The following is a 27,094-nucleotide window of genomic DNA, read 5'->3' as shown; positions in this document are numbered from 1 at the left end:
GTGGGACAAAGTTGCGATTAATGATTGCATGTTCTTTTTAAATGAAGAAAAACAACAGTAAGCATATCATTTTACAGTTAATAAAGAACAGTATAATATGGTAAAATAGGTAAATTGGGCATTCTATGGTCAAACATTAGTATAAAACTATATTATATGTTAAAAATGATTCCACAAAGCTGCATTTCTATATTAAAAATATATATTTATACTAAATTAAATTGTATATAAGTAAATGCTAAAGATAGATTACAAATGTAATATAAATGTATACATAATGTACAGTGTTATTATATTTTGATTTGTAAATAGGGCATTCTTTGGTCAAACATCAGAATAAATAATTCCAAAAAGTGTATCAATATATATAAATTGAAAATTATATATGATAAATTAAAGAAAAATTATTCTAATGATTAATTCATTACAATTTATTATATAATTATAATTATTCTAAAATACATACTATTATATAAAAATGATACATCTTTACTCTATAGCCTTTCCTGCTTTTTCATTTATGGATTAGTAATTGTTATCTTAGATTTTTTTTTAATTCAGATTTTATTTTTTTTATTATTGTGAAATTGTGAACATTTTTATTTTGTTATATGAGATTATATGATGATACATAATAATTGTGAATGAACATACTGAAACAAAAAGTTATATCATATATCATGCATGTTCTAAATAAATATATAATAAACTGCTAAAGATTAATTACCACTAATGTAATATAATATAATCATGAACATGAAGTGATTATAATGAACACAAAATTAAATCAATGTGGATTTACCTAAGCTGCTCGATGCTGCATTCCTGCTTGTAGCGTTTAGGGTAAAAACGCTCCAGTACCTGCAGAAGGACCTGTTGGGTCTTTGACTGAGAAGAAGCAGTGGGAGACATTGCTGGCCGGTCTAGGTCACCATGCTCGACCTAAAAGATAAATGTGAGTGAGGTGTATTTGTGATCCACCACTTCGAATACACTTACCCTCAAAACACTTGATCCACTTTAACACACACCTGTGCCATCAGCGCAGCCACCTCCAGGCCCAGTTCCTTACTGACAGGGAAGTGCCCTTGTTGTACCTCTTCATTTACTTGATATGCCAGCAGGAGGCGCTCTCGCTCAGTCTCCCCCTTAGCCTGAGCTCGGAAACACAATCTACAAGGAAGATTGAATACTTTTAAAACCCTAACATTATTAATCTATTGACAAAAACATTCTTAATACTTGATTTCAATAGATACAAAACCACAGTTTCTCAAACATACCTGCTTTTATAAGTGAGACGGACAATCCGTGTTCCCTCATATTTTCCAGGATGAAGTTCTTTCAGTGCCTGTTCCCACTTTGAGATCACATCACAAATCTGCAGCAGAAGATAAAAAAGCATTCCGCTAATTTTCTTGCGGCACAGAATAGATAGACGGAAATGTTTTTGTGCTTGTAAAAAGCTCTGATATTTAATGTTCATTTTATACTTTATTGCTAGGCTGCAGGCAATGCTCCAGGTCTTTTCCAGAGGGGTCGTCAGTGAAGAGCGCAAAGCCTGAAATCTGTGGCTTCCTCATGCCTGCTCTCTGGTTGACTGTGTTCAGGAACTCCTCCACTGTGGTGGAACCATCAAAACCTACTACCTAGAGAGAGATGGAGGAAGGGAAGAGGCAGCAGCATTCTGAAAGCCTGTCCTGCTTTAGTAAAACTGTTGACACTTATACATTCCATATAATACATTAAAGACACTGTTTACACCTGACATTAGTATCCATCTTTGTGACCATATCATGAGTAGTCAATGCTGAATTTAGGTGTTTGTTTGTTTTATTTTCTTCTTAACGCCATTCCAGCATCGAATACAGGTGTTAATGGGGTCTAAAATCCTGAATGAATCTTAATACCAAGTGTTAACAGGAAAAAAGTATTCATTTATTTTAAATGGAACAGTCTATTGAAACTTCACACATAATATTCTTTTTAAAAATGCAATTGTGTTTTTGTTGAGGGTCATATTTGATACATCAGGCTTTTATAGTTCAAATAGTGTGATATATAAGAATATGGAGTTCATATTCGAGGAGAAAAAAACCCACCTCAGTTTTATTCAGAGGCCCAAAGTGAGCAAAAATTTTTAATTTTGGTGCAGTTGTTATTTATATGGCCAAAAAGTGAGATGAAATTCTGATAGCTTGTAATGTGAATCAATGTGTTTTTTGTAACAGTACAGCAGACTACTTCAATACTACTTCAAAATGCATATAAATATCACTCAATATCTCCCAATAATAGGCCTATGTCTTAGCAAGATGATATTAAATGCTTATTTTTATGATAAAATATCTGCAGTTTAATTGAGGGGGGGGGAGCAAAACATACAGTGCAATGCAATATAATGATGATTGAGAGATACACAAATAAACAAAAGCCTAAAATGTGCTTGCTTCCAGTAAATAGTCATCTTGAAATATTACTAACAATAAAATTATTCTTACATTTACTTCATAAAAATTAGTAAAGATTTCACAGCACAGAGACAAGAAAAAAAGACAAAAAAAATATAGAGACTATGATTCAGAGGGCAGAAGGCATGCAGTAGATTGTGTACAACAGGATTTTTAGTTAATTATGTTGATAATTTACAGGCCTTAGAAATTTGCTTCTCGAGCATGATACAGTAGGCTTTACAGAGTGCCAGATCAATGGGAACAGAACGTGTTGGTGTGTACCTCATAAGTGTTGTTCATGAAGTGAACAGGTATGCTGAAGGGGAGCGAGTGATGGTAGGGGTTTCTCAGCAGAATAGACAGAATTTCCATTCGTGAAGGCTTTGCCTCTCTCTCTCCATTCTGTAAGGTTCTCTCTACCGAGCGCTGGCAGTACACAGCATACTTCCCCACTTCAGTCCTGTGGGTGTGCACACATAAACACAGGCTTTCAAATTCAATTACATGAGGCATCACTGCAAAAACCCTTATTTGTATCGGTATCTAAGTCTTGTTTTGCAGTAAGCACATCAAAACTCCCTATTTTTTTTTCTTATTATAGTTGAAGCAGCCTTTTTTGACAGTGATTTTAATTTAATTCATTAAGTAAGATATACTGTATATGACATTCTTAAATTATGTAAGATGTAAATTTTAAGATGTAAAATTTACATCTAAATATATAGCCATTAATTCAAATATACACTTCCATTCTTAGTTTTTTTGCAAGAAATTAATGAAATTGATTAAAAAACGACAGTAACAACTTAAATAATGTTACAAAAGATTTCAAATAAATGCTTTTTAAATTAGAATGATTTCTAAAGAATCATTTTAAAATATATATATAAAAAAATTGAAAACAGTTTATTTTAAGTTTAAAACATATTTCACAGTATTACTGTTTTACTGTGTTTTTGCTGAAAGGAATGCAGCATCAGTGAGCAGAAAAGACTTCTTTCAAATACATTTAAATGTAAAACTTGTAAACAGTGGTGTATAGTTGTAAATCTGAACATATAGTTATGAATCTGAATGGATAAAATGTAAATTCTTAAAATATACAGTATTTATAAATACTGAATAAACCAGAATATATATTATAAATGTGACCCTGGACCACAAAAAAAAAACTGTAATAAGTCGCACGGGTATATTATATTTGTAGCAATAGCCATAAATACATTGTATGGGTCAAAATTATGGATTTTTCTTTTATGCCAAAAATCATTAGGATATTAAGTAAAGATCATGTTCCATGAAGATATTTTGTAAATTTCCTACCGTAAATATATCAACTTAATTTTTGATTAGTAATATGCACTGCTAAGAACTTCATTTGGACAGATTTAAAGGCGATTTTCTCAATATTTAGATTTTTTTGCACCCTCAGATTCCAGATTTTCAAAGAGTTCTCAGCCAAATATTGTCCTATCCTAACAAACCATACATCAATGGAAAGCTTATTTATTCAGCTTTCAGAAGATGACAAAATCTCAATTTCAAGAAATTGACCCTTATGACTGTTTTTTTGGTCCAGGGTCACAAATTATGTATTTATAATTTGTAATTACAAAATACGTTTATAAATTTAAATATAGAGTTATAATCCTGAATATATAGTTGTAATTCCAACTATCTGTATATAATAATACAACTATTCACAAACTATATATTCAGATTTATTTGTATATATTATAAATATAAATATATATTTGAGAATTAGTCTGAGAGGGAAATTTATTAGTGGAATTTATTCAACACATTGTACTTCATGGAGTGAGTGAGTGAGTGAGTGTGTGGCCAGTGACCTGGGATCTGCATTCCGCTGCAGGTACTGTCTGAGGTACCACAGGAAATGGTGCTGAGGCAGGAAGAGAGCTACACACAATGATAACAGCTGCCAGCACTGAGAAAGAAAAAGAAGAGCGGTGAGATATAGAAACATAAAACACTTCATATGACGATACAGTGTGAAATGTGTGTGAGTGTGTGCACAAATATGACACTGACCTGCGTGAGGGCGTAGTGAGGAGTGCGGCAGTGGGTCTGTTTGATCAGCTGACAGTACATCTCATTCTGCAGCTCTGGATGTGTTAGGCACACCTGCAGTGCATTCTGGGCCAGCGAGGTGTGGTAGTCGATGGAGGGAGACTCCACCAGCACATTGATGAACAGCTGACATGACTACCAGGGGGGCAAAACAGTAACTTATTTGTATGTGTGTGGGTCAATGACACTACATTTTTTCCTTATTTATTAGTTTATACAAAAATACATTTAAAAATGCTGTTCATGAAAACAGTCCATAACAATGTCAGATAACTGGACCTTTTTATGATCACACAAAGTTAGTTCAGGTTGTAAAATGTAATGTGGTGTAACGACGGCCACCCAAAATATATTATATTTATGGAGAAATAAAATAAAATTTGGATTTATAATTCATTTAATTAATTATACATTTAATTTATTATTTAGTTTCATTTTATTTCACTTTACATATTTAGATGTGTTCTCTCACATGTATCCAAGACATGTATTTTTTACTTGATAGACACCGCATGACATTTAAAGAACCGTTAAATAGATTTTTATCTTGAAATTGGCATAAAGGTTTTTTAAAACCATATGAGCGGACAGAGAAAAGCTAGAAATATATGGCACTACCATCTGTGATGAGAACAGAACAACCAGCAGATGGCAAACTCCTCACACAACATGTTAGCGCACACAGCTGGTTCTGTAGCCATACAGACGTGCGTGCAACAACATGCTTTACTTCCTTATTAACATTCCGTTTCTGTTCATACAGAAATTCTTACAATGCAAATTCAATCAAGTCAGGATGGAGCTGTCAACCCCCCATTCATTACTTCAGAGTGGGAGGCTTTTTCTTTCAGTATCAAATGACTACCTAAAAAGCCCCTCTGATCTTCAAAGAGCACTGAGGGCTACGCACGATGCTAGCTCTCGAGGATACACCATTGAACAGTCAATAGGGCATAATGTCTGCAAACCTCTGGAGAACAGGGTTGTCAATAGAAAACGGGAGCCTGAGGAGAAACTACGGGTAACTGGAATGAGACTATCTCTCCAAACGCTGTCAGCGATCCTTTTTGAACTCAGAATGAAATGTTTAGGCCTGTCCTCAAAATGAGACGTTACAGGGCTAGTCCCATTTCCCACACAAAGTGCTGAGAGCCACTTGTTTAGAAGTCATTACTAGAAATAGTGATGCTACTAACTGCATTTCTTGCATAATGGATAACTGTAACAAACCCTAATTAACTTTTTTCACATTATTTACACGTAGCTTTACAAATGGGGCACAATTAAGTGAACATAAGTGCATTCTCCTAGAAAGTCTGTGTTGAAGTGAGGATTGTGATTCATTCTTGTGAATGGTTTGAATCCATTAACCAAAAAGCTTCATTCGGATTCATTCCCTGATTAGTTTAGCTACTTTTTTTGCAGGTTACATGGTTAAGCCAGTAGGTGGCATCAAGCAACTATTTTTTGTGTGTTTAAGTCATTAAATCATTCACTCAACCAAGTCGTTACAAAACAACCTAGTTATTCACAACTGAAGAATCCTAATTCACATTTATAAATCTACTAAGAGATTTCAGCATCATAAGTGTTTCGCCCAAAAATGACAACAAAGCAGATCTATTATTTTCCCTCTGTTTTGTGAACTGCTGAGCATTACTTTTATAATATTTAGATATTTGTCTAAACACATTATAAGCAGTGTTGGTATTGTTAAGTAAAACTAAAACTATTACAAATTGTTTTTGTTAATTGAAATAAAGTTGAAATGAAATCTAAAATAAATATTAGAGGAAAAACAACTTAAAACTCAGAAATGTTGCTTTGGCGACTAAATGAAATAAAGTAAGTTTAAGTACTTAACTTGAAAAATAAATAAATAAAAGCTGAACAGAAATATTAACCAAAACTAAAAAAAAAGACATAACAAAATTACTCAAACTTAAAATGAAATGAAAAACTTAATAAAATCTAAATATATAAATAAAACCTCAGCTAATTCAAAATATGAATAAATAATATAATAAATAAATAATATTAAAATAACAGATTATATGAAGTCATTTTATTTGTATCATTGGCCGTTTTTATGCATGCTTAATTCTTACACCGTCTTACTATTCATTTATAATTGTACATTCATGAATAAAATACTTGATTTGCTCACTTCATTTTCAAATCAGATGGCTTGTTAGTTCAGTTATTTTGGATTCTTGTTCAGACTTAAAATTAGATGATTTTAAATCTGAACAACACTCAGAATGAGCTGAATGAACAAGCCATCTCATGTTCAGTTAAGGAGACAATACGTTAATATATTAATATATCATCCAGGCTAATTAATTGTTTAAATTACTTAGTTTGAGGTTGGTAAGCAAGGCTGCATATATTTGATCAAAAATTCAGTACAAAAAGTAAATATTGTAAAATATTTTTATAATTTAAAATAACTTTTTTATTTCTGTGCTGATTTGATTTCTTATGATTCATGTTGAAAACAGTTGTGCATCTTAATATTTTTATTAATATACTGACCACATTTACTATTGACCCCGAACTTTTGAACGGTAGTTTATGCCGTGCTCATTTAATTTCATCATGTGCATTCAAATTATACTGGTCATCAACCAGCCTGCTATTTTGATACCAGCAGCTGTTTCTGCTTCAGTTTAGAGTATTATTTTCTATATTGTTAGCCATGATTTAGTTTATGTGTTCCCATTTGACACCGTAATAGAGATCCTAAATGTTTTGTGCCAAAAAACCTTCTCGGATTTTATTACGAGTACTGTATCCAAGTACTACTGTTTCGAAAGTGTAGTCTGAACTACTATAAATTATGAGTAGCATGTATCTTGGCAAGATACAGTTTCAAAGCAGCTTCCCCAACATGACTACACTGCAGAGATTTTTTTTTTTATGTCAATCAGAGCCAAATCCAGCTCATTATCTCCTGCTCTGTAATGAGCACAAGGCCTCCCATCACAGACTTTGATCCTGCTGTGGGAGACACAGTAGCTCTCTCACACACACAGGGACAGGACGGCACCATTAACCCTCAGGAGAGGAGGATGAGGACAACTTAGAAGTGTCTTGAGAGATGGAGTGACTCTTCAAGGAAGATAAAGACAACAAGAGGACATAAAGACTAGAGCGTTTGTGAATGTGAAAGTAAAAGAAGACACAGACGAGAGCGTTCACCTTAAAGAGCTTGAGAGCCTCTGTTTGAAGAGCCTCGGAGGGCAGCGTGGTGAGAGGATACCGCAGACCCTCTTTACTGAAACACAACACTTCACGTTTCCACAGAGCGGAGTCTGCACGCATGAACACACAACAGATTGAAAAACAAATGAAAATGGCACAACAGCTGTTATCAGGCCATAAGAACTGGTCATAAACACTGTCTGGGGTCTAAATAGAGTCATTCAATCTGTCTGTCTCGATTTAAAACCATCCATCAAGTGACTTGAGAAGCAGTTGTACATGTTGTAGAAGTGTGCGGTTGGTAGATATTTAAAAGTAACTTCTGACCTGGGTCTCCATCCACATCCAACAGCTTGCCAATCAGCTGCTCGTACTCTGTGCCCACTCTCAAGCTGGCACAACTGCCCGCCGCGACGGTCAGGTGGTACAGCCAGGTGTCCTATAAGAAAGACAGCAAAAGACTAGGTTTGAATGCGGATGTATAACTGAGATTAATTTCATTTACCAAAAGGAGTGACACTATTGAACAGCTGAAGTGATGCTTAAAAACTAAAGTTAGTAATGTAGCTCAGTCATATTATTGTTAAACTATTAAAGGGATACTCCACCCCAAAATGAAAATTCTGTCATCAATCACTTACCCCCATGTCGTTCCAAACCCGTAAAAGCTTAGTTCGTCTTCAGAACACAATTTAAGATATTTTGGATGAAAACCGGGAGGCTTGTGACTGTCCCATTGACTGCCAAGTAAATTACACTGTCAAGGTCCAGAAAAGGATGAAAGACATCATCAGAATAGTCCATCTGCCATCAGTGGTTCAACCGTAACGTTATGAAGCGACAAGAATACTTTTTGTACGCGAAGAAAACAAAAATAACAACTTTATTCAATAATTCGTCACCTCTGTGTCTCTCCGCTTCACTGGAGCGCCATTTTGGAGAATATCCGCTGAACGCAAGCAGCGTATGCTATTCTGTGTCAGCCGCGACACAAGGATACGTTTTCTACGTGTATTTACGTTTTGATTTGAACGAAAACAGCGCATCCGTGCAGCGCGGCTGACACAGAAGAGCGTACGCTGCTTGCGTTCTGCGATATTCTCCAAAATGGCGCTACAGTGAAGCGGAGAGACACAGAGGTGACGAATTATTGAATAAAGTTGTTATTTTTGTTTTCTTCGCGTACAAAAAGTATTCTTGTCGCTTTATAAAGTTACGGTTGAACCACTGATGGTAGATGGACTATTCTGACGATGTCTTTCATCCTTTTCTGGACCTTGACAGTGTAATTTACTTGGCAGTCAATGGGACGGTCACAAGCCTCCCGGTTTTCATCCAAAATATCTTAATTTGTGTTCTGAAGACGAACTAAGCTTTTACGGATTTGGAACGACATGGGAGTAAGTGATTAATGACAGAATTTTCATTTTGGGGTGGAGTATCCCTTTAAAGTAATTTTCGTTAATTGAAATAAATTTGAAATAATATATTAGATGTTATATGATATTAGATGAAAAATCAGAAATGCTATTTGGCAGCTAATTGATATTAAAGGTGCAATAGGTGATTGTCTTCATAAACATTTTTTGTTATGCTGGTTGAAAGTCTCTTCACATCCCAATAGCAATCATTAAGTTAAGTGGTCTAAATGTTTTTATCTGTATTTATATATTCTGTGGAATTGGGCATAGGACCAACAAATGTTCGTTCAATCAAAACGCTCGGTCCGAGCGTTTTAATTGGCTTTTCTACCTGCCTGTCAATGTATGTATTAGCATACCTCTGCGCACCCTGTTCGCGCAGACAGGATACGTCATCAGCGCGTTCACGCACGCTGTGCAGACAGCGAGAATGGCAGACAAACATCATCAACCCGATCTTCCTTCCTGGTATTGTAGTACGTTTAAAGTTTTCTCACCGGTGAATGGGTCGCCGTGATTTTGCCAAGTAAGACATGTTCCTGGATCAACATCTTTTGTTGATCCTGGATCAACATAACTATCCAAAAATATAGACTTAACCCAATCCCTACCCCTAAACTTAACCCTACCCATAATTTATTCCTAAAAACAGTGTGAAATGATAGCTGATTAACAAGGGTGTAGAAGCACCTAACCCTGATTGTAAGCCTAAAACAGATATTTCCTGAAAAGTTATCCCTCAATTCTGACTGGTTGATAGGAATGTTGTTCCAGGATCAACAAGAATGTTGATCCAGGAACATGTTGTATTTGGTAAAATCACGGTCACCCCGGTGAATGACACATGATGTAGCCCAGCGATTCCCAATTCCAGTCCTCGCGATTCAGATAACCAGCTCGTTAGAAGTGAGCTACATGCATGAACTGTGTTCCGATCGATATGATCCCTACACAGTGTTCATTGCTCCCGACTCCCTGAGCAGGTTTACTTCACTTCAGAACATGGGCTGGAATTGGGAACCACTGATGTAGCCTATTGTAGTAATGTTGTTTCTGGTATTCTGGTCTGTGAGCATATATGCGTTCAGGAGGCGTGGCTTTGGGCGCCGATTGCAGGGAGGGTGGGACGTTCGCTTTCAGTGCTATCAGGCTAAAGTTAGCATTTTCCAAGATCTCCTACTGCACCTTTAAGTATAAAAAGTAGTACTATAATTACTGAAACTTAAATTTTACATTTTAAATAAAAATTTAAAACAAAAGTAAAAAAGTCCATAAAATTACTAAAACTAAAATTATAAAAAAGCTAACTCAAAATATTTAAAAAATACTATAGTATAAAAATAGTATTAGAAAGTATAAAATAGTATACTATACTAAAATAGTATAAAAATAACAGTAAACGAACTGATGTACCATTTTCAGAAACATGCCATTTTTTCCAAAGAGTAGCAGAGTAGTATTACAATTTAGAATTTTAGTCAATCAGTTCATTTAGATGTTTCTTTTGAGTAACAGACTTCTGTGCAGACTAAGCTAAATGCTGTTTCTGTTCATCAAATAATCCTGAAAAAAGTAGCATGTTTCCTGCTAAAATAAAAAAAATAAAATAAACAATTAAGCAACACAGCTGATTTCAACATTGATAATAATAAGAAATGTTTCTTGAGCACCAAATCAGCATATTAGGGTAATTTCTGAAGGATCATGTGACACTGAAGACTGAAGTAATGACTGCTAAAAAAATCAGCTTTGCAATCACAGGAATAAATTACATTTTAAAATATAATAAAATAGAAAACAGGTCATTTAAACAGTAATAATATTTCACAATATTATTGTTTTTACTGTATCTTTGATCACATAAATGTAGCCCTGGTGAGCGTAAGAGACTTCTTTCAAAAACATTACGAAATCCTACCAACCCCAAACTTTTGAAAGCTAGTGTATATAATGGTTTCTGGTTTTATTGATGTTATTTTGTTGACAAGTTGATTTGTTTAAATAGTAATGCTGTCATCATAGCAAAGTGTTGTGCTTAACAACAGTAATAATAACATACCTTCATGGAGAATGGATTTGCTTATGAATAAAGTATTTTACATATTGTATTATAATAAACAAAAAGCAGCATTTAGGTAAATGCTAGGCAAAATTCAGATTGTGTTTGCGGTGTAAGTGGTACCTTTTCTTGTTTAGTGCCGACAAGCAGGTAGGTGGGGCTTTGCTCTTTGGGATGAACCACTAAAGTGAAGTGAGAGGAGAGGAAGCCCCGCCCACCTGCTTCATAATCCTCATCAGAGTCACATGACCTGTCCACTTCTTCCACCCGTGCTTCCCGAACACGTAGCTGACCCAGTGGGAACTGCCACAAACACATTTGATCTCAGCACAATAGCATCTTAAACATAAATTAATTTACAAATTACCTGAATATATACTTTTTATTTTAACATTTAAAATACACACATGAATTTTCATGGAAACTAAAATCACTTTGAATTGAATGAAGCTAAAGATATCCACCTTGTCATCCTGGTTTCGGTAGTAGTAGAAGACTTTCCCAATCAAAGCACACCACACAAGCTTTGAATGACCATGTTTCACCTGTAGTAAAATAAAGACATCGTCAAAAATATGGATAGAGAAAGATGAAGCAAATAGGATCTTAATACCAGGTGTAAACAGGCTCAATATATTAAATATATATTCCAGTTTATTCGTCAAATTGAAAATAGATGGTCAAATGCATTCAAACAGCCAAATCATGCCATTATGAACACACCCATTTGACAAGACATCCTAAAGGTCAATACACAAGCACAGCCACATACAGAAAAAGAAAAACATTAATTATATCCTGAACTGTCAAATCAAAACCCTTCAGATGTGGCAAACACACACATACACAGCCTGTGATCAAGGACTCCCTATCAGATACACTCCAGGCCTGATGACCTCAGCTGTGTCCCAGCATGTGCCAGACATTCGGGAATCTCATCCCACGCTCCTCACTGTCACCTGCTCATTCCTTCTTTAATCGTCATCACTTCATTGTTTTATACATGTCAAAACTCTTCCTTTTATGATATGAAAATAGATGCACTGACATGCTGGACTAGATACAATGTTCAAATACTGTGGATTTGACGATCAATTATTACACTTTTTAGTGTTAGTTTGTGGCTAATGTCATAAGCTAATACCTATTCAAGAGTAAAACTAAAACTAGGGATGCACCGATAGGATTTTTGGGGCCGATACGATACCGATTTTAACAAACACATTCTGGCCGATTCCGATACCAATATTTGTCACTTTCTCAATCACTTTCTTTATTTTGGCATCAAAATAGATAGTATTTTGATCATGTTTTAAATCAGCAAAGTTCCAAAACACCTGCATTAAATTATACTAGCAGTTTTATTGCTGCATCACCAAATAATTTCTAATGAACATGGACTGGATCCATTGAACATTCAGCAGGCCTACATAAATACAACACAACAAAGATACATATTAAATAAACAGTGCTTTTTAGGTAGGTTCAGCAGTTTTCAGGTACAGAAATAAAGTAAACAAATGTAAAATAACACTTCACTGTATAAATTAAATACATATTAATCCTTCTTTATTGTAACAGGCTTTATTATGATTAATCTTCTAATTTGTTCCTTCTAATATTTTAATATTTTTTTAAAGTTAAAATATGTATGAGATCTCCTTTACTAAGGTGTGACTCTTATTTTGACGTGTTTTCTAGTCTACGGAGCTATATGGGTAATGAAAGCACGCAGTTCTTCAGATTTAAAGTTTGTCAGTTTATTAAGCACCCCCCGAAAATGCATAAGATCTGGATATATTTGTTTACTGTTAGTTGTACTAAGTGTTTTGTGTAATTCGCTGTATGTTGATGATAATGCAACTGAGAGAGAGAGTTTAATGTGCTCTTCTCGTGCTGTGTTTTGTTTAGCTCTTATGGTGATTTTTTTGGAGTGAAAAAGGACGCAATAAACTTAATAAAGCATCAGTAAAGTTTTGGTCATCATTCAGATGAGGTCCGCTACACTTGAAAGTGAAAGTTACAAAAGTTATTTAGTCAAGAATAGTGTGCAACCTTTTGTTATTTGATTGGCATTAAAGTGCAGACAGCAGCGCTAGGATTATGCAACAGACATTATACAGCTCAGTGCCTTCACGCAGTTAATTAATAAACCATCGGTTTGTTATATCGGCCTTTTTCATTATATAGCCGATGGTTGTAAATTGAGGAAAAATCGGCAGACAAATATCGGCGGCTGATACATCGGTGCATCCCTACTAAAAACCAATCGAATATTCATTGGGCTAAGCGAGACGGGATCATTCTCACTCCTTAAAGGGATAGTTCACCCAAAAATTGTATTTATTTAGTCACCCTCATGATGTTCCAAACCTGTATGAGATTCTTTCTTATGCTGAACATAAAGGAAGATATTTTGAAAAATGTTGGTAATCAAACAGTTGATGGTCCCCACTGACATAGTATTTATTTATGGAAGTCAATGGGGATCAACAACTGTTTGGTTCTTCAAAATATCTTCTTTCGTGTTCAACATATGAAAGAAACTCATACAGGTTTGGAACGACATGAGGAGGAGTAAATGATGTCAACATTTTCATTTTGGGGTGAACTATTCCTTTAATAACACTCCTGTGAGCTCTTACCTTAGTTAGCCAGCCTCGCACCGTGGGCTTCGCTTCTTTATCCATGGAAATTGGACCACTGGCCTGAACCTTGAGAACATTTTGGAGAACTCTGATCCAGTCCTCCAGGATATTTGGGGAGTCTGCAGCCAAGTAAAAGGTCTTCTTCTCTGTAATTAACTAGAAACAACATGCAAATGAGGAAAAACATGGACAGAGATTTAGTCAACAAAACTGGTTAACCATTTAATGACTATGATGGCACTGGTATTAAAATTCTGTCTGATTCCGATAAACAGATAAATATTTTAATTTTATGGCTGATGATAACAGATATTAAAATTTTAATGTTAAGATAAAAATATATCTGGTGTACATAAATAAAAAATAAAACAAAAAATCAATTAAATAAATAAAGAGGCTCATAACTGATATATTGTACTACATGCACATAACTAGGACTCTTAATAGACAACCATTCTAAATCATTTCTACCATTATGCAACGTCCAGTAGAATTTATTCCAAGTCAGTTAATAACAGCAAAACAGATGGCCCACAATAAATTCAACAACACATTTTATGATTATTATATTAAATAAAATACTAAAAACGAATAAGTCTGTCTTCTCTGTGTCGTCCATAAGGTAACTGAAAATTTGCCATTATGAGTGAAGATTTTAAATAATCTCGACCATGATGGAATGTATTGCAGAATTACTTCCAAGTCATGTGGTAACAGTAAAACATGTCCAGATGATCTACAATAAATACTGCAAGATATTTTATGATTATGATATTCAATTCCTCCCAAATTGTGATTACACTGATTCAAGACTAAGGAAATTATACATAATTCTCCATTATTATTATTATTACGCCTTTGAAAACCCAATAATAACAGCACTTAAGAGCTGAACATCCCCTCAAAATGCAAGCTAAACTCATGTGATACCCATATCAGGCTGTTTCTGAAAGCCACAGGCTGACAGATTTGTTAAAGGCTGTTTAGGTGTATCAGCGTGTGTCTCTCACCTGGAATGTCTGAGCTCCCTCTCCGCGGGCTATATGACACGAAGAGTTCAGCTCCATCTGGCCCTGAGGTTTCCGGATCACGTCACTCTGAGAGCAGAACAAAGGCAGATATCATCAGTAGTGTAACTCTAAACTTCCTCCTCTCACACCGTCTCTCAAATACCGCCGCAGATTTGTGGAAAAGCCTACTCACCGGCGACTTATAGTACAAGATCTCCCCGTTCCTCAGAATGAACCAGCGCCTCTTCCAAGCTTTCACCTGACTGCCCATTTTCAGCAAGTAACCCGTCTTTTCTAGAGTCTCCTACATTGAAAGGCACATACAAAGCCGTTAAACATGGACAATCTGTCTTACTTCGAACTCTATGGATAGGATTGAGGTGAATGGGAATGCTAACTGATAGCTTTTAGCTATTACAGACCTCCTTGGACTAATACTAAAATGTAAGAATAGACTGAATAATAGTTACAAATATCATCTGAAGAACCTCTGTACTAAAAAATAGGCATTCTCGCTATTAACAAACCATTAACTACGACTTTTGCCTCTATAAACTCCTAATTTACTGCTTATTAATAGTTAGGAAGGTATTTAAGTTTAGGTATTGGGTAGGATTAGGGATGTAGAATATGGTCATGTAGAATATGTGCTTTATAAGTACAAATAAACAGCCAATATGTTAATAAACAGGCATGCTAATGTGAGAATTGGTCCCTATACTAAAGTGTTACCGAAAGACAGTAAAAAAAAAAATTCTTTTCTAGTAAAAATATTTCTATTTCAAATAATTGCTGTTCTTTTGAACATTCTATTCATCAAAAAAAATCCTGAAAAAAAAAAATGTATCAGTTTATTAAGCAGCACAACTGTTTCCAACTGTGATGACCATAAAAACAAAAACAAAACAAGGATGTTCGAATGATTTCTGAAGGATCACGTCATGTGACACTGAAGACTGGAGTAATAGCTGAAACATCTTACAGACTCTAGATTTTTGGATGGTAATGAAGATTAGAAGACAAATATCGAAGCGGCTCAAATGTGGAGCTCAGAAACGTACCGGTCCGACACTCTCGCACGAGTAGGACGAGGTACGTTGCACCTTGTGCTCAGGCTCTGAGCAGTCACTGTCCAGTGAGTACGCATCCGGAGGAATGGCATAGTCACTCTCTGAACTGATGGAGGACATAGACACACCTGTGGGACAAAACACATGTCCAAGTTGTCCAAACATGTCCAAGAGATGAACTTTGGTCTTTGAGTATTTCGAGCAAGTTTTTTTTCTTTATAAAAACAAAATTTACACACTTTTATTATTACAAAACTAGTTTATTACATAAAAAAAGTTAAATAAAAAGATTTTGAAAGCCTAAGAGTGTATTATTTGACAGATTTCCTCACCTCTTTTGACAGCGCGGGGGCTGCCTGGGGTACTGCCCTTCTTATCTGGCACCAATGTGGATGTGTGCAGGCTGGCCAATGAGCTGCTGTCGTCTTCTGAACCCGAGTCATCATCAGGGAGAGGGACACTGCTGATCTGAGTTGCTTTCTGAAAGAGCAGAGGCACATTGTGGGAAGGATGAGAAAGACACTACATTTTGTACTATTTTAAAGGTTTCTCTCAGTCCATGTTATGTCACATTTGTGAGCTTAGAATTAGTTAAGTCTCATACTAATGATGTAGTCTTACCCCTTTAAGTGTGGAGTACACAGGCACACTGATGTTCTTATAAATGAGGTGGGTGAAGGGGCCAGTTGTTGAGTGCTGAGGTTGGGTGGATACTGGAGAAGCAAACGAACAACACATGGGCACTTGCATAAAGTCTGCAAAGTTGTAAAAAAAATCATAGGGCCTGGGTGGGCACTTCAATATAATTTCATAAGGTCTTTCCATTTACAGACACCAGTGAAATAGCCAAATATGGTGTTCGTACATTTAATTAGCTTATTTTTGTATTCAATTAAATTTTCTTTGTTATAGCAGGTAAACTCTACCATTTAAGAGTTTGGGTCTGCAAAATTTAAATATTATTGAAAGGAATCCACATTTACTTGATCAAAAATAAAAACAATCAGAAATCATTCTGATGTGCTGATTTAGTGCTCAAGAAATGTGTTGAAAACAAGGTTGAACAGCATTTATTTGAAATAGAAATATTTTGTTACATAATAAAATGTATTTATTTACTGTCACTTTTGATTACTTTAATGCATCCTGGTTGTATTCATTTAATTCATGTCCAATTAATTTTCAGTAATTTTCTTGTTTATAATTACTGAAGGATCATTCAATAAAAATTTCAACTCACAAAAAATTTTTTTGAGCAGAGCAAGACTAGAAAATGCATTCTTTTTTTAAGCCTGAAAATTCCAATTTTATAATTCCCTAATATTCCAGGTTTTCTATGACTATAGCAACCCTTTATAATTCTAACAGGTTAAGAACCAAAAAATCTTTTTAAATTTTTAATTTCCCAGACACAACTCTATATGGCCATGTACATACTGTAGCTAAATGTGTGCCACTTTTATTCAGAGCACTTAATCAATTTCTTTATTAATTCACTGGCAAATTGTGACAGCAGTCTCTCTCCACCATAGTTGCTCCCATCAGCCCTTCTCTGTTTAAGTGCAGCCTATGCATTATGGTCCAGAGAGGGCATGCCGTTTTAAAAGCAGCAGTTTAAACAAAACACAGCGCTTGTCAATGATGGTTAGGTAAAAATTTCCGGTCGCTAATATTACTTTGCTCCAAAACAGCATCTGTGGTTGAAGTGACCCGGTTTAGACTTTTACACAGGATCTGCAACCTAAAATCAACTTTTCAGCCGACCGCTCAATGTTCAGTGGTAACAGCGTGGACGAGATAAATGTGGCCGTCACTTCCAAAACGTTGTAGTAAGTTTGTATTAAAGTAAATATATGATCAGACTTGTGTCTCACTGCAGCATAGAGCACAGTTTTTGTAAGTTTTGCTGTAGAGTTGAGGTGGAGAGATGTGAAATACTCGCTAAGATAATTACACAGCGCTTTTATCCTTTCATCACGACTGATTGAAAAGCAGGGTTTCCATTCTCAACCTCTACTCACAGACCCAGTCGTCCTCTAAAAGCCTCTTAGAAGCTTGAATGAATGGAGATCACACCTGCACAGGTGTGTTCCCCTTAAGTGAGAGGAAGTGACATCAAACAAGTCCTGACTTCTAATTGACAGATCCAAGAGCATCTGTTCATATGACATTATAACAGTAAGTTGCAAGAAATGCCAGCAAGGTGCAGGTGACAGACATAAACTGAGTGATCTGTGATTGTTACTGATTGGTTGACTGACCTCTCCCAATAGTCTTAGCTCCAAGACAGGCCTCTGAGACTCTCATTCCTGATTTAGCTACCGCATAGATCCGGCTCTCCTGAAAAACACACCAAGTAACATGAAAACAGTGATATAGATTTATCATATAAAATTGGCTACTATAGTGCTAGGGTGATGTGGGTGGTTGCCAGGGTGTTGCAATGTGGTTGCTGAATATTTTGAGTGTTTTTTTTTTAATTTTCTTTTACAGTACGTTAAGCTCACCTCGAGCATTTTGAAAACTTGCACTACCTGCTTAGTATCTACAAATTAGTTTGGAACTAACACTTACTTAATGGTACTTAATTTGACTTAATTGCACCATTAATTCATAAACTAATCAGGAAATAGTTATCTATTATATTAATTATATTCATTACACCTATAATAGTTGTATAAGAAATTACCCTCAAAAGTTTGGGATCGGTAAGATTTTGTAAAAATGTTTTTGAAGTCTCGTCTAAATTTATTTGATCAAAAATATAGTAAAAACAGTAATATTGTGAAATATTATTTTAATTTAAAATTAAAGTTTTCCATTTTAATATATTTTAAAATGTAGTTTATTCTTAAAGTTTTTTTTTTAAGCTTAAGTAAAGCTTTTTTCAGCATCATTCAGTCTTCAGTGTCACATGATCCTTCAAAAATCATTCTAATATGCTGATTTGGAGCTCAAGAAACATTCATTATTACGCTCAATGTTGAAAACAGTTGTGCTGCATATTATTTTTTGTGAAAACCATGATAATTTTTTCAGGATTCTGTGATGAATAGAGAGTTCAAAAGTACAGCATTCAATACATCTTTAGTAACATTATTAATATCTTTAATTTAAATTTCAAACAATTTAATATGCCCTGGCAAAATAAAAGTAATAATTTTACAAATCACTAACTTTTAAATGGTAGTGTATACTACCATTTTTATACTACTATAGGTATACTAAAATATGTCATAATCAAAGTTTTATTACATTTAAAACAGTCAAAAGTAATATATATATATATATATATATATATATATATATATATATTTGTGGTGAATTATTTTGTTTTTATATTTTAACTAAGTTTAATCATGTTAGAAATGTAGAAATGCACCAGGTGCTCATTTACATTACAAGCAGTGCTTGTACCAACTTGCTAACTTGTAATAGCAGATCTGTCCTCAACAAGCCACACAATTTGAGGTCCAAGCCATAGTATTCTTTCCTGTCTTACCCAAGAAGGAAATCGGTGCAGAGGTGGTGTAGGTGGTTTAAGAGCTTCTGGGTCCATCATTTCAAACTCCTTGGCCAAGCCCTCAAATAAGGCTCCCTCAGTGGGCTGGGCTTCCACCTCTAACCCCTCCACCACACCCTCCATGCTTTCTGGAGGACCTTCATCAATGTCCGTCTCCTCTAGCCCATGTGTGGAAACTAGAGGGACCAGACTGTGGTAGGATGGAGAGGTGCAGTTTCCGATATCAATACTGACGTTGACCTGATGGAGGCGCTCTATGCCGGGCTGCGGCTGACTGTGGTGTTTCTTCACAAGCTGGATGCTGTCACGGGGGGTTAGAGGGGTGCGAACTTTGGGCAGGGTCATGCTGGTACCCAAGGGTAAAGCCAGAGGGAAGGGGCATGACAGAGGCAGGCATACTAATGGGGGTGAGAGGGACACAGGAGGAGGGCTTTTAGGAGTGGGGGTAGGTGTGTCGAAGCCACCCCGACCAGGAGTCTCATACGCTGAGGAGGATGAGGAAGAGGATGAGGAAGAAGAGCGAAGGCGCTGGGAACGAAATTTGCTGTTGAGTTCGTCAGAAGAGTGATCTCTGTCTGAAGCTCCTCCCACTGCTCTCTCACGTGCCACTCCAAAAGAAGGCTCCGCCCCTTCTGCGCTCTCTTTTATTGAGATTGTGTTGTCAACACCGTCTTGACTAGACTTATGAGAGTCTCCTTTGTCTTGTAATGTGGGAAGTAAAGATGCACTATGAAAAGCGGAATCACAACCCTCCGTGATTTTCCTTTTGCTATCTGCAATTTGCAACAGACATAAACACATATTCAGTTAAAAATTTATATGAAAGCTGAAACATTCAAAAAGTGCAACATGGACCATTTAAAAGCTTAAAATAATATAAATAATTTTAATTAATAATTTTAATTTTTATATTATGTAATATTTTATTATTATAATTTTTTTTTAATTATTTAATATTTGTATTATTATATATTTTATTATAGTGATCCCCCGAAAAGTGCAACATGGACCATTTAAAAGCTAAAAAAAATTTTATTAATTATTTAAACAAATAATTTTTATATTTTATGATTATATGTTTTAGTGATCCCCCGAAATTTAGGCAACCGAAAATATTAGGCCGAAATAGAAAAGGCATTTTTGGTTTTGGACAAAATAATTTTGACAGGCCAAAATCATTGACACTTATAATATAACTCATAATATGCTTAATTGAACAGTGACGTTTAATAAGCATACAATAAACTACAACAGGTAAACATGTCAGCAGTGTGGACGCACTTCACAATAACCAAAAATTATACTACAGTAGAAATGTGTAAAATCTGTTCAGCAAAAATATCTCTGACTAATAATTGTGGTGCATCACTAATATGTTTTGTTAATTCTAATTATATTTAAGAATTATTTTGATAAAATATTGATGTACCATGTGAATACTCTAACACCACAGTTGATCTTTTTATGGAATTTATGCAAACTGCAAAAACTAAATAACAATTAAATAATTGCCATGGCATTGTAGCTAAAACTGAGCAGTGAGTACAATAAATATCAATCATAACAGAAACAGAGGTTGTTTTTACAAAGAAATCTTAAAGGTAAATTATCAAAACCAGCCTGGTTAAAGCTGAGGGCAGAAAATGGTTGCTACAAGAAACCATGTCTAACTTAATAAGTGGATTTTAAAAACAATAAAGTGTCAAATTTGGTTTTACACTACAAGTCAACATTTTTTTATTTATTTTTTATTTTACGTATGTTCCATGAGTAAATCTGAAAAATGACAATGTACCTGTAGAGCTGGCTATGCGAGATCCTGTCAATCTCCAACCCTCCTCCTGGGCAGGTGGTGTCCCGGGGCAGCTGGGAGGCTGGAGTGGGCTGGAGGGGACCAGATGGGCATCCACCGCTGGAGACATGGGCCTCTCGAGAAGAGCTGACAAAAACACAGTGAGGAAATTAGCATTTATCGGCCGATACCGATATGGTGGCCGATATATCGTGCATCCCTAAAAAATATTGACCTTAAATAAAATGGTGTGGTGCGCTTATATTTGCTAGCTAAGGCTATACATTCAACCTCGTAACTTCAACAGCAACAAATTATGAAAGTAACTGTGTTAAAAAAAAATTACATTATAATGAAAAATAATAGCCAATGTGTGATTTACTACAAGGCACACTGCAGCTGAATGAGTTATATATTGTTAATAAATTGTCAATGAAAATTCTGGCAAATAGGATAGCTACTACTTCCAGAGAATTATCCAAAAACAGTAAATTATGGAAAATAAACAAAAGGAGGGATCGTGGGTACAACAGCCATACCTGTTTTTCAGCGTTCTCTGCCCGCTGGTCGGCCTCAATCACTCTTTGTTCCAACTCCTGCATCTATACAAATAAACAAAAAACAGAGATTCATGGATTATTCTTTTTAGGCTAGGATGTGCGTGTGTGTGAGATGGTTATATAAACTATGAATGTATGATAAACTATAAGAATAATCTACTGTATATCTGATTTTGAGTGGCGTTATCTGTCATGCTTAAATTATTTTGATCATAATCTGGCACTAAATACTGAGGGCATGTTGTACTGGTGCGGGTTTGGGCACGCTCGTGCCACAATCCACTGCGGTTATCAACAAGACCACCATGATGGCCTGACAGCACTGGGAAAAGGTTAGGGCACATCCTAGTAAACAAGCCACCCCCACTGAAGTTGGGAAGTAATGTTTCTGCACATACTGTGAAATGACTTGTTGTTTGTCATGGCAAAAAAAATTTAATAATAAAATAAAAAAGTGATTTATTACTTGCCAATTTATAGTATCATGCCTGGTTAGGACATGGGGTACTATTGTGTAATTTGTAATTGTTTATTTTATTGTTTTGTTATGTTTTAATTTTGTTTCTATTTTGTTTTCATTTTGTGATGTTTCTAGCTTTGTTTTTATTTTTTTTAATTTAATCTTTTTGTTGTTTTTATGTTGGTTCTATTTTGTTTTTGTTTGTCATGTTTCTAGTTTTGTTTTTTAATCTTGTCTGTTTTCTTTCTCATTTAGTTTTGTTTATTTTCTTTTTTCGTTGCATGTTTAAGTTCCAGTTTTGTTGCTTTGTATCCAATTTTATTCGTATATTATATGTATATGTTTTCATTTGAAAATATGTGAGTATTTTAAGCTTGGCCAGCACAATCTTAATGAGACTTAAAGTGACGCAGAAATCATGATTCTTCAATTAGTTTGCGCTTTTCTTTATTTTAAATCTGGAATAAAATTCGAAACTAAAACCACATATATGCAACAATCACATACTACCAATGGCCTTAGAAACTGACTCTAAATGTTTTCATACATATTATTAAAGAAACTGAATAAATAATTGACTCTAATGAGTTTTACTTATTTCAAAGTTACAAAAATGATGCTACAGCTTGATGTTTAGTTTTGTGCAGTGATTTGTTTGCAGAAAGTGACAAATGACAAATGACTGTGTGCAAATCTCTTATATGGAGATTATTTGGGGGTGCTTTCAAGTGGCAACCTTCTGCTCTCTCTCGTGAAGCCAACACGGAAGTGACTAAAACTGCAATTCATCGACTGGCCACTAGAGGCTGGCTCCAAAAGGGAGTTAGTCCCATAGACTCCCCATGTTAAAATGCCTAACTTTACAGCAGAAAAAAATCTTTACAGCCTGGTACAAAAAGTGGTTTTGGTCTATATAGCTAATTTTGCCCTTCATGAAAACTGTGAGGGGGGTGAATTTTTTTTTATAAATCATCCGTTTAAATTATATTAAGCCTTAAAGTTCTGCATAATTAAGGGTGTGGCCACTTGTGTGCCACTTAGAAAAACCTGGATTCATCTACATTAAAATGAGAGAAAGAAAAAAATAATGTGTATTTGCTCCTGTTGTGAAGACGGTAACTTGGTAAAAGAATCTTCTCATGCAAGTATGCAACATTTAACTGCTAATGAATGAAACTCAATGAAAGATAAAGAAGAGGTGAAGGGGGAAAAGGCAGTTGGAAGTTGTTCTCAGCTATGCATGGACTATATCTCTTCACACAGAATCACTTTTGCAAATATATAGATTAACGTAAGATTATTAGAACTCACACAAACAGAGTTCCTGGCCATGACATGCCTTGCGCTTAATGTTTCATGAGCTCACTGACCCAGTAAAAAGGAGGACAAGCATACTAATGGATTCCCACTGTATGACCGAGCACTTCTTTTGTTTAAAATTCTTTGTTCTTTCCCTTTTTCTTTCCACCCTTTCTCATTCCTCAAGCCAAAAGTACAGGGATTCCCAGGAGGCACCCACTCCATGTGAGCATTCTCTGAGTGTCGGGGCCAAAAAGGAGGCTGTGGGGTCATTGTATGGAGGTGTGACTCTTCACCCAAGGGTCAGCAAATGTACAGAAATGAATAGACGACACAGTGACAAATATGAACAAGGACATGCTTTCGCTGACACTCCATCAATCCGCATTACTATGGAATAGTGTCCACTCAACCCAAGCTCAGCACTGACCTCAGGTTAGCCTTACCCACTCAGCAATGATTCACTGAGCATTAAGAGCTATTCAACAACTGTCGTAAAGTTTACTGGTGGTGAGTGGAGAGTGTTGAGCCACTGGCCTCACACAGACAGATGCAGTGAATTTCAAGATATACACCATATTTAATTTCACACAAACGAAAATGAGGTGGTAAAAAACTGAAGGAAAAAATTAATTATTCATTTTACAATGTATTCAGAAATCTTTTGTTACCTATATTTCTATAGCGCTTTATACAATACAGATTGTTTCACAGCAGCTTTACAGGGATAAACAGGAAAATACTGATTTAATTTTGCAACACAGAGATCAATTCTACTGTCAGTTCAGTGTTGATTCTGTTCTGCTGCATATAATCTTCGCAACCCCCGTTTCCCTCAGATATTGTCTACTGGGAATTAGTGTAATAGTCAATTTACCCAAACTGAAATGAAAGTTTTCATTTAGCTGAAAACTAAAAACAAAAGCAAAAATAGTTTGGGTAATTCAATTTGTGTAACTGGGTAACTTAACATGGTATGATGTTCAGGTAGTTGATGTTCTTAGGTGCTAAAATAAACCAGTCATAGTAAATTTCTTTAGCAATAAGTAAATGGTAACGTCACAACTGGAATGGACAACACTTTTGTTCATGTCAAATTAAACATGGAATCATTCTGACTTAAGTTTACAGACTGAAACACTGCATTAGCATGAATTTTGTGACACTTAAAAAAAAAAAAATCACGCAAACAGCTCAACGAAATAGCTTAACATCGATCCTAAGTTTAAGACCAACGCTAAGACACAACACACCGTCCCGATTCAACAGAAGAATGCGGATGGACTGATGGTCGACTGGGATGACAGGCCACAGGTTAAACAGGTGGGGGCAATGCAGCTGCTCAGGCATCGAACAACAAGGTATGTGAAACATTTAACAACTGTTCTTCTGCAGTTGCTATTGGAAAATGCAAAGAAGGTTTCCTTCTTGGTTGAACTCCAGAACTTCCTTAACCAGCTGACTTAACCGCCTCAGAATATGGAAGCAGAGAATGTGAACTATGCATTAATGACTGTGGAAATCACCAGCATAGCATACATCTGCTGTCGGTCTCTTAATAAAACATAACCTTTTTACAGTAAAGCTGAGGTTCAATATCTTTATAATCATTTTTGGGTGAACTATCCCTTTCACAAGTTTAAGCATATCACAGTTGCCTTTAGGCAGTCCTATTTTGTAATTTTGTCAGATATTACTGTAGCAACATGGTAAGGATATTACGGTATTCATACTGTAAGGTTTAGCAAAAAAAAAAAAAGTACTCTAAATCACATGGGTATTCTATTAATAAAGAAAATGTGCAACATTTTGCACAGTACTATACAGTACTGCACAGTACTTTTCACATACTATATTGTGCAGAAACAGTGCGTAGTATGGTAGTATGCTATTCAAACATAGCATACGAGCACTCACACGCAATTTCCATCTCATTCTACAAGACGACACACTTTTCAACTAAAGGACATGTGTACGTGAACAAATGGAAAAAGTATTCCCTCACGCCAGAATGAGCGATCACACCCCTCACCCTATTCTGTGTCAAGCCTTTCCTCTGCAAAGTGGGTCAATGTGTAAAACACTCATAATGCCGCCCAGAGAAGCAGATGAGAAGCGTAAGAATCCTTCTAAACAGGCACCAGCAGCAAACTGTCAGCACGTTCTTTTGTCCTCTTCAACAAAACAAGCAGAAACCCATGAGACACTGAGCCTCGATATCAAGCGAGAGAGAGAGAGAGACTGAAAAAGAATGGGAGAGCAGGAGAGTGTGGAGGTCAGGGTGAGTGAAAGGCTGTTAGAGCGATGGCCAGAGAGGGGAGAAACCTGATGGAGGACGCTTGGGAGCCGTCCAAGACTTAATGTCCCTGTGGTCTGCGTGTTTGGACAGTAAACACCCTAATGGCACCATCACAGATAGAACAAAAACACAACAACAGACCTACCTCTTGGACCGAAAAGAAAAACAAAATTGATGTTGTTGCTTTTGGACTGACTTATTAACATCAAGAAGAGCATATACACACATGCTTTACAGACCGATCTGACATTGTTTATATGTTCCTCCGTGAGATGTTTATTCCACAGTGTGTTTATTGAGACAAAGCTATGCATGAAAAATGGTTAAAAGGTGTTCTGATTCTTCACTAAATGTTTTTTATGGCTGAAAAGGTTTGAGATTGACTAGCACAAAACCTCAAAAACCCTAAGGCCTGAAACATACTTTACGCAAATCAGTGAACGCAGATGTTTCTAGCTATGCTATCTCACTTTTATGTGTTGTTGTGATTTGAAATTAGTTTGATTACAATTCACGCAAGTACGCTTTGCATTCTGAGTGTTGCCACAAGGGGCACTACAGTAGGTATTGGTGTAAATGTCTTTTTTACAGACAGTTTTCTCTTTCAGGTCAACTACTATCATGGCAGTTTAAGATTAGCTTGCACAAAAAAAACCTTTGAGGTCAACTACAATAATAGTAAAACAACATCTTAGAAAGAATATTGCTAAGCAAGTTGTTAAACCAAAAACATTTGTAGTGACCTGAATAATTGGACTTTTGATTACGGAGTGTCTATTTACACTAACTCCGCCGACCAGTGTGTGGTATGGTTAGACAACATTGCAAAAGACGCCCATTAAACAGCAGCTTAGGTAGGTAGTAAAGCGTGCAGCAAGTATTTTTTTGATGCAACTGATACGAGTTTGAATCCGCCTTTTGCCGAACTCGTTCTTCTCCCTTTTCACATCACACATCAAATCGGAAAGGCATTTATTTTCAATAATGAAGGAAATTATCAAAAAGGGAAAATAACGTGCCTCACAGGTGTTTATTGGTTAAGATTAGGGTTAGGTGTAGTGATGGCTTTTATTGTCCCAAAGCAGCATCCATTCAATAATTTTAATAATTATAATTTACACATGTTATTGCAAATAATGTTCTACAGTAGTGAGGTGCAGATATGTGCCACTATTTGCACTAAGTAGTATAAACAGCATATACCT

General features: G+C 35.6%; 1 protein-coding gene across 1 annotated transcript in view; it reads right to left on the bottom strand.

The window, feature by feature from the left end:
• Positions 1–27,094, bottom strand: part of plekhh1 (pleckstrin homology domain containing, family H (with MyTH4 domain) member 1) — a 48,158-nt gene that overhangs the window by 4,201 nt on the left and 16,863 nt on the right. Inside the window, exons 3-24 of the mRNA XM_016284873.1 lie at positions 21,811–21,873; positions 21,563–21,569; positions 21,275–21,418; positions 19,459–20,252; positions 18,218–18,296; positions 16,578–16,669; positions 16,289–16,436; positions 15,948–16,084; positions 15,080–15,190; positions 14,887–14,973; positions 13,874–14,032; positions 11,693–11,773; positions 11,352–11,531; positions 8,076–8,187; positions 7,746–7,858; positions 4,506–4,679; positions 4,304–4,401; positions 2,736–2,913; positions 1,494–1,649; positions 1,284–1,381; positions 1,032–1,173; positions 803–942 (exon numbers count right to left, since the gene is read on the bottom strand). Of these exons, the coding sequence (XP_016140359.1) occupies positions 803–942; positions 1,032–1,173; positions 1,284–1,381; positions 1,494–1,649; positions 2,736–2,913; positions 4,304–4,401; positions 4,506–4,679; positions 7,746–7,858; positions 8,076–8,187; positions 11,352–11,531; positions 11,693–11,773; positions 13,874–14,032; positions 14,887–14,973; positions 15,080–15,190; positions 15,948–16,084; positions 16,289–16,436; positions 16,578–16,669; positions 18,218–18,296; positions 19,459–20,252; positions 21,275–21,418; positions 21,563–21,569; positions 21,811–21,873 (3,293 nt within the window). The remainder of the gene's footprint in view (positions 1–802; positions 943–1,031; positions 1,174–1,283; positions 1,382–1,493; positions 1,650–2,735; positions 2,914–4,303; positions 4,402–4,505; positions 4,680–7,745; positions 7,859–8,075; positions 8,188–11,351; positions 11,532–11,692; positions 11,774–13,873; positions 14,033–14,886; positions 14,974–15,079; positions 15,191–15,947; positions 16,085–16,288; positions 16,437–16,577; positions 16,670–18,217; positions 18,297–19,458; positions 20,253–21,274; positions 21,419–21,562; positions 21,570–21,810; positions 21,874–27,094) is intronic.

This window comes from Sinocyclocheilus grahami, unplaced genomic scaffold (genome assembly GCF_001515645.1).
Source record: "Sinocyclocheilus grahami isolate Dianchi unplaced genomic scaffold, SAMN03320097.WGS_v1.1 scaffold189.1, whole genome shotgun sequence".
Classification (NCBI taxonomy): Eukaryota; Metazoa; Chordata; class Actinopteri; order Cypriniformes; family Cyprinidae; genus Sinocyclocheilus; species Sinocyclocheilus grahami.
The sequence above is the reverse complement of the archived record's forward strand: the minus strand, read 5'-3'. Positions and strand labels throughout refer to the sequence as shown.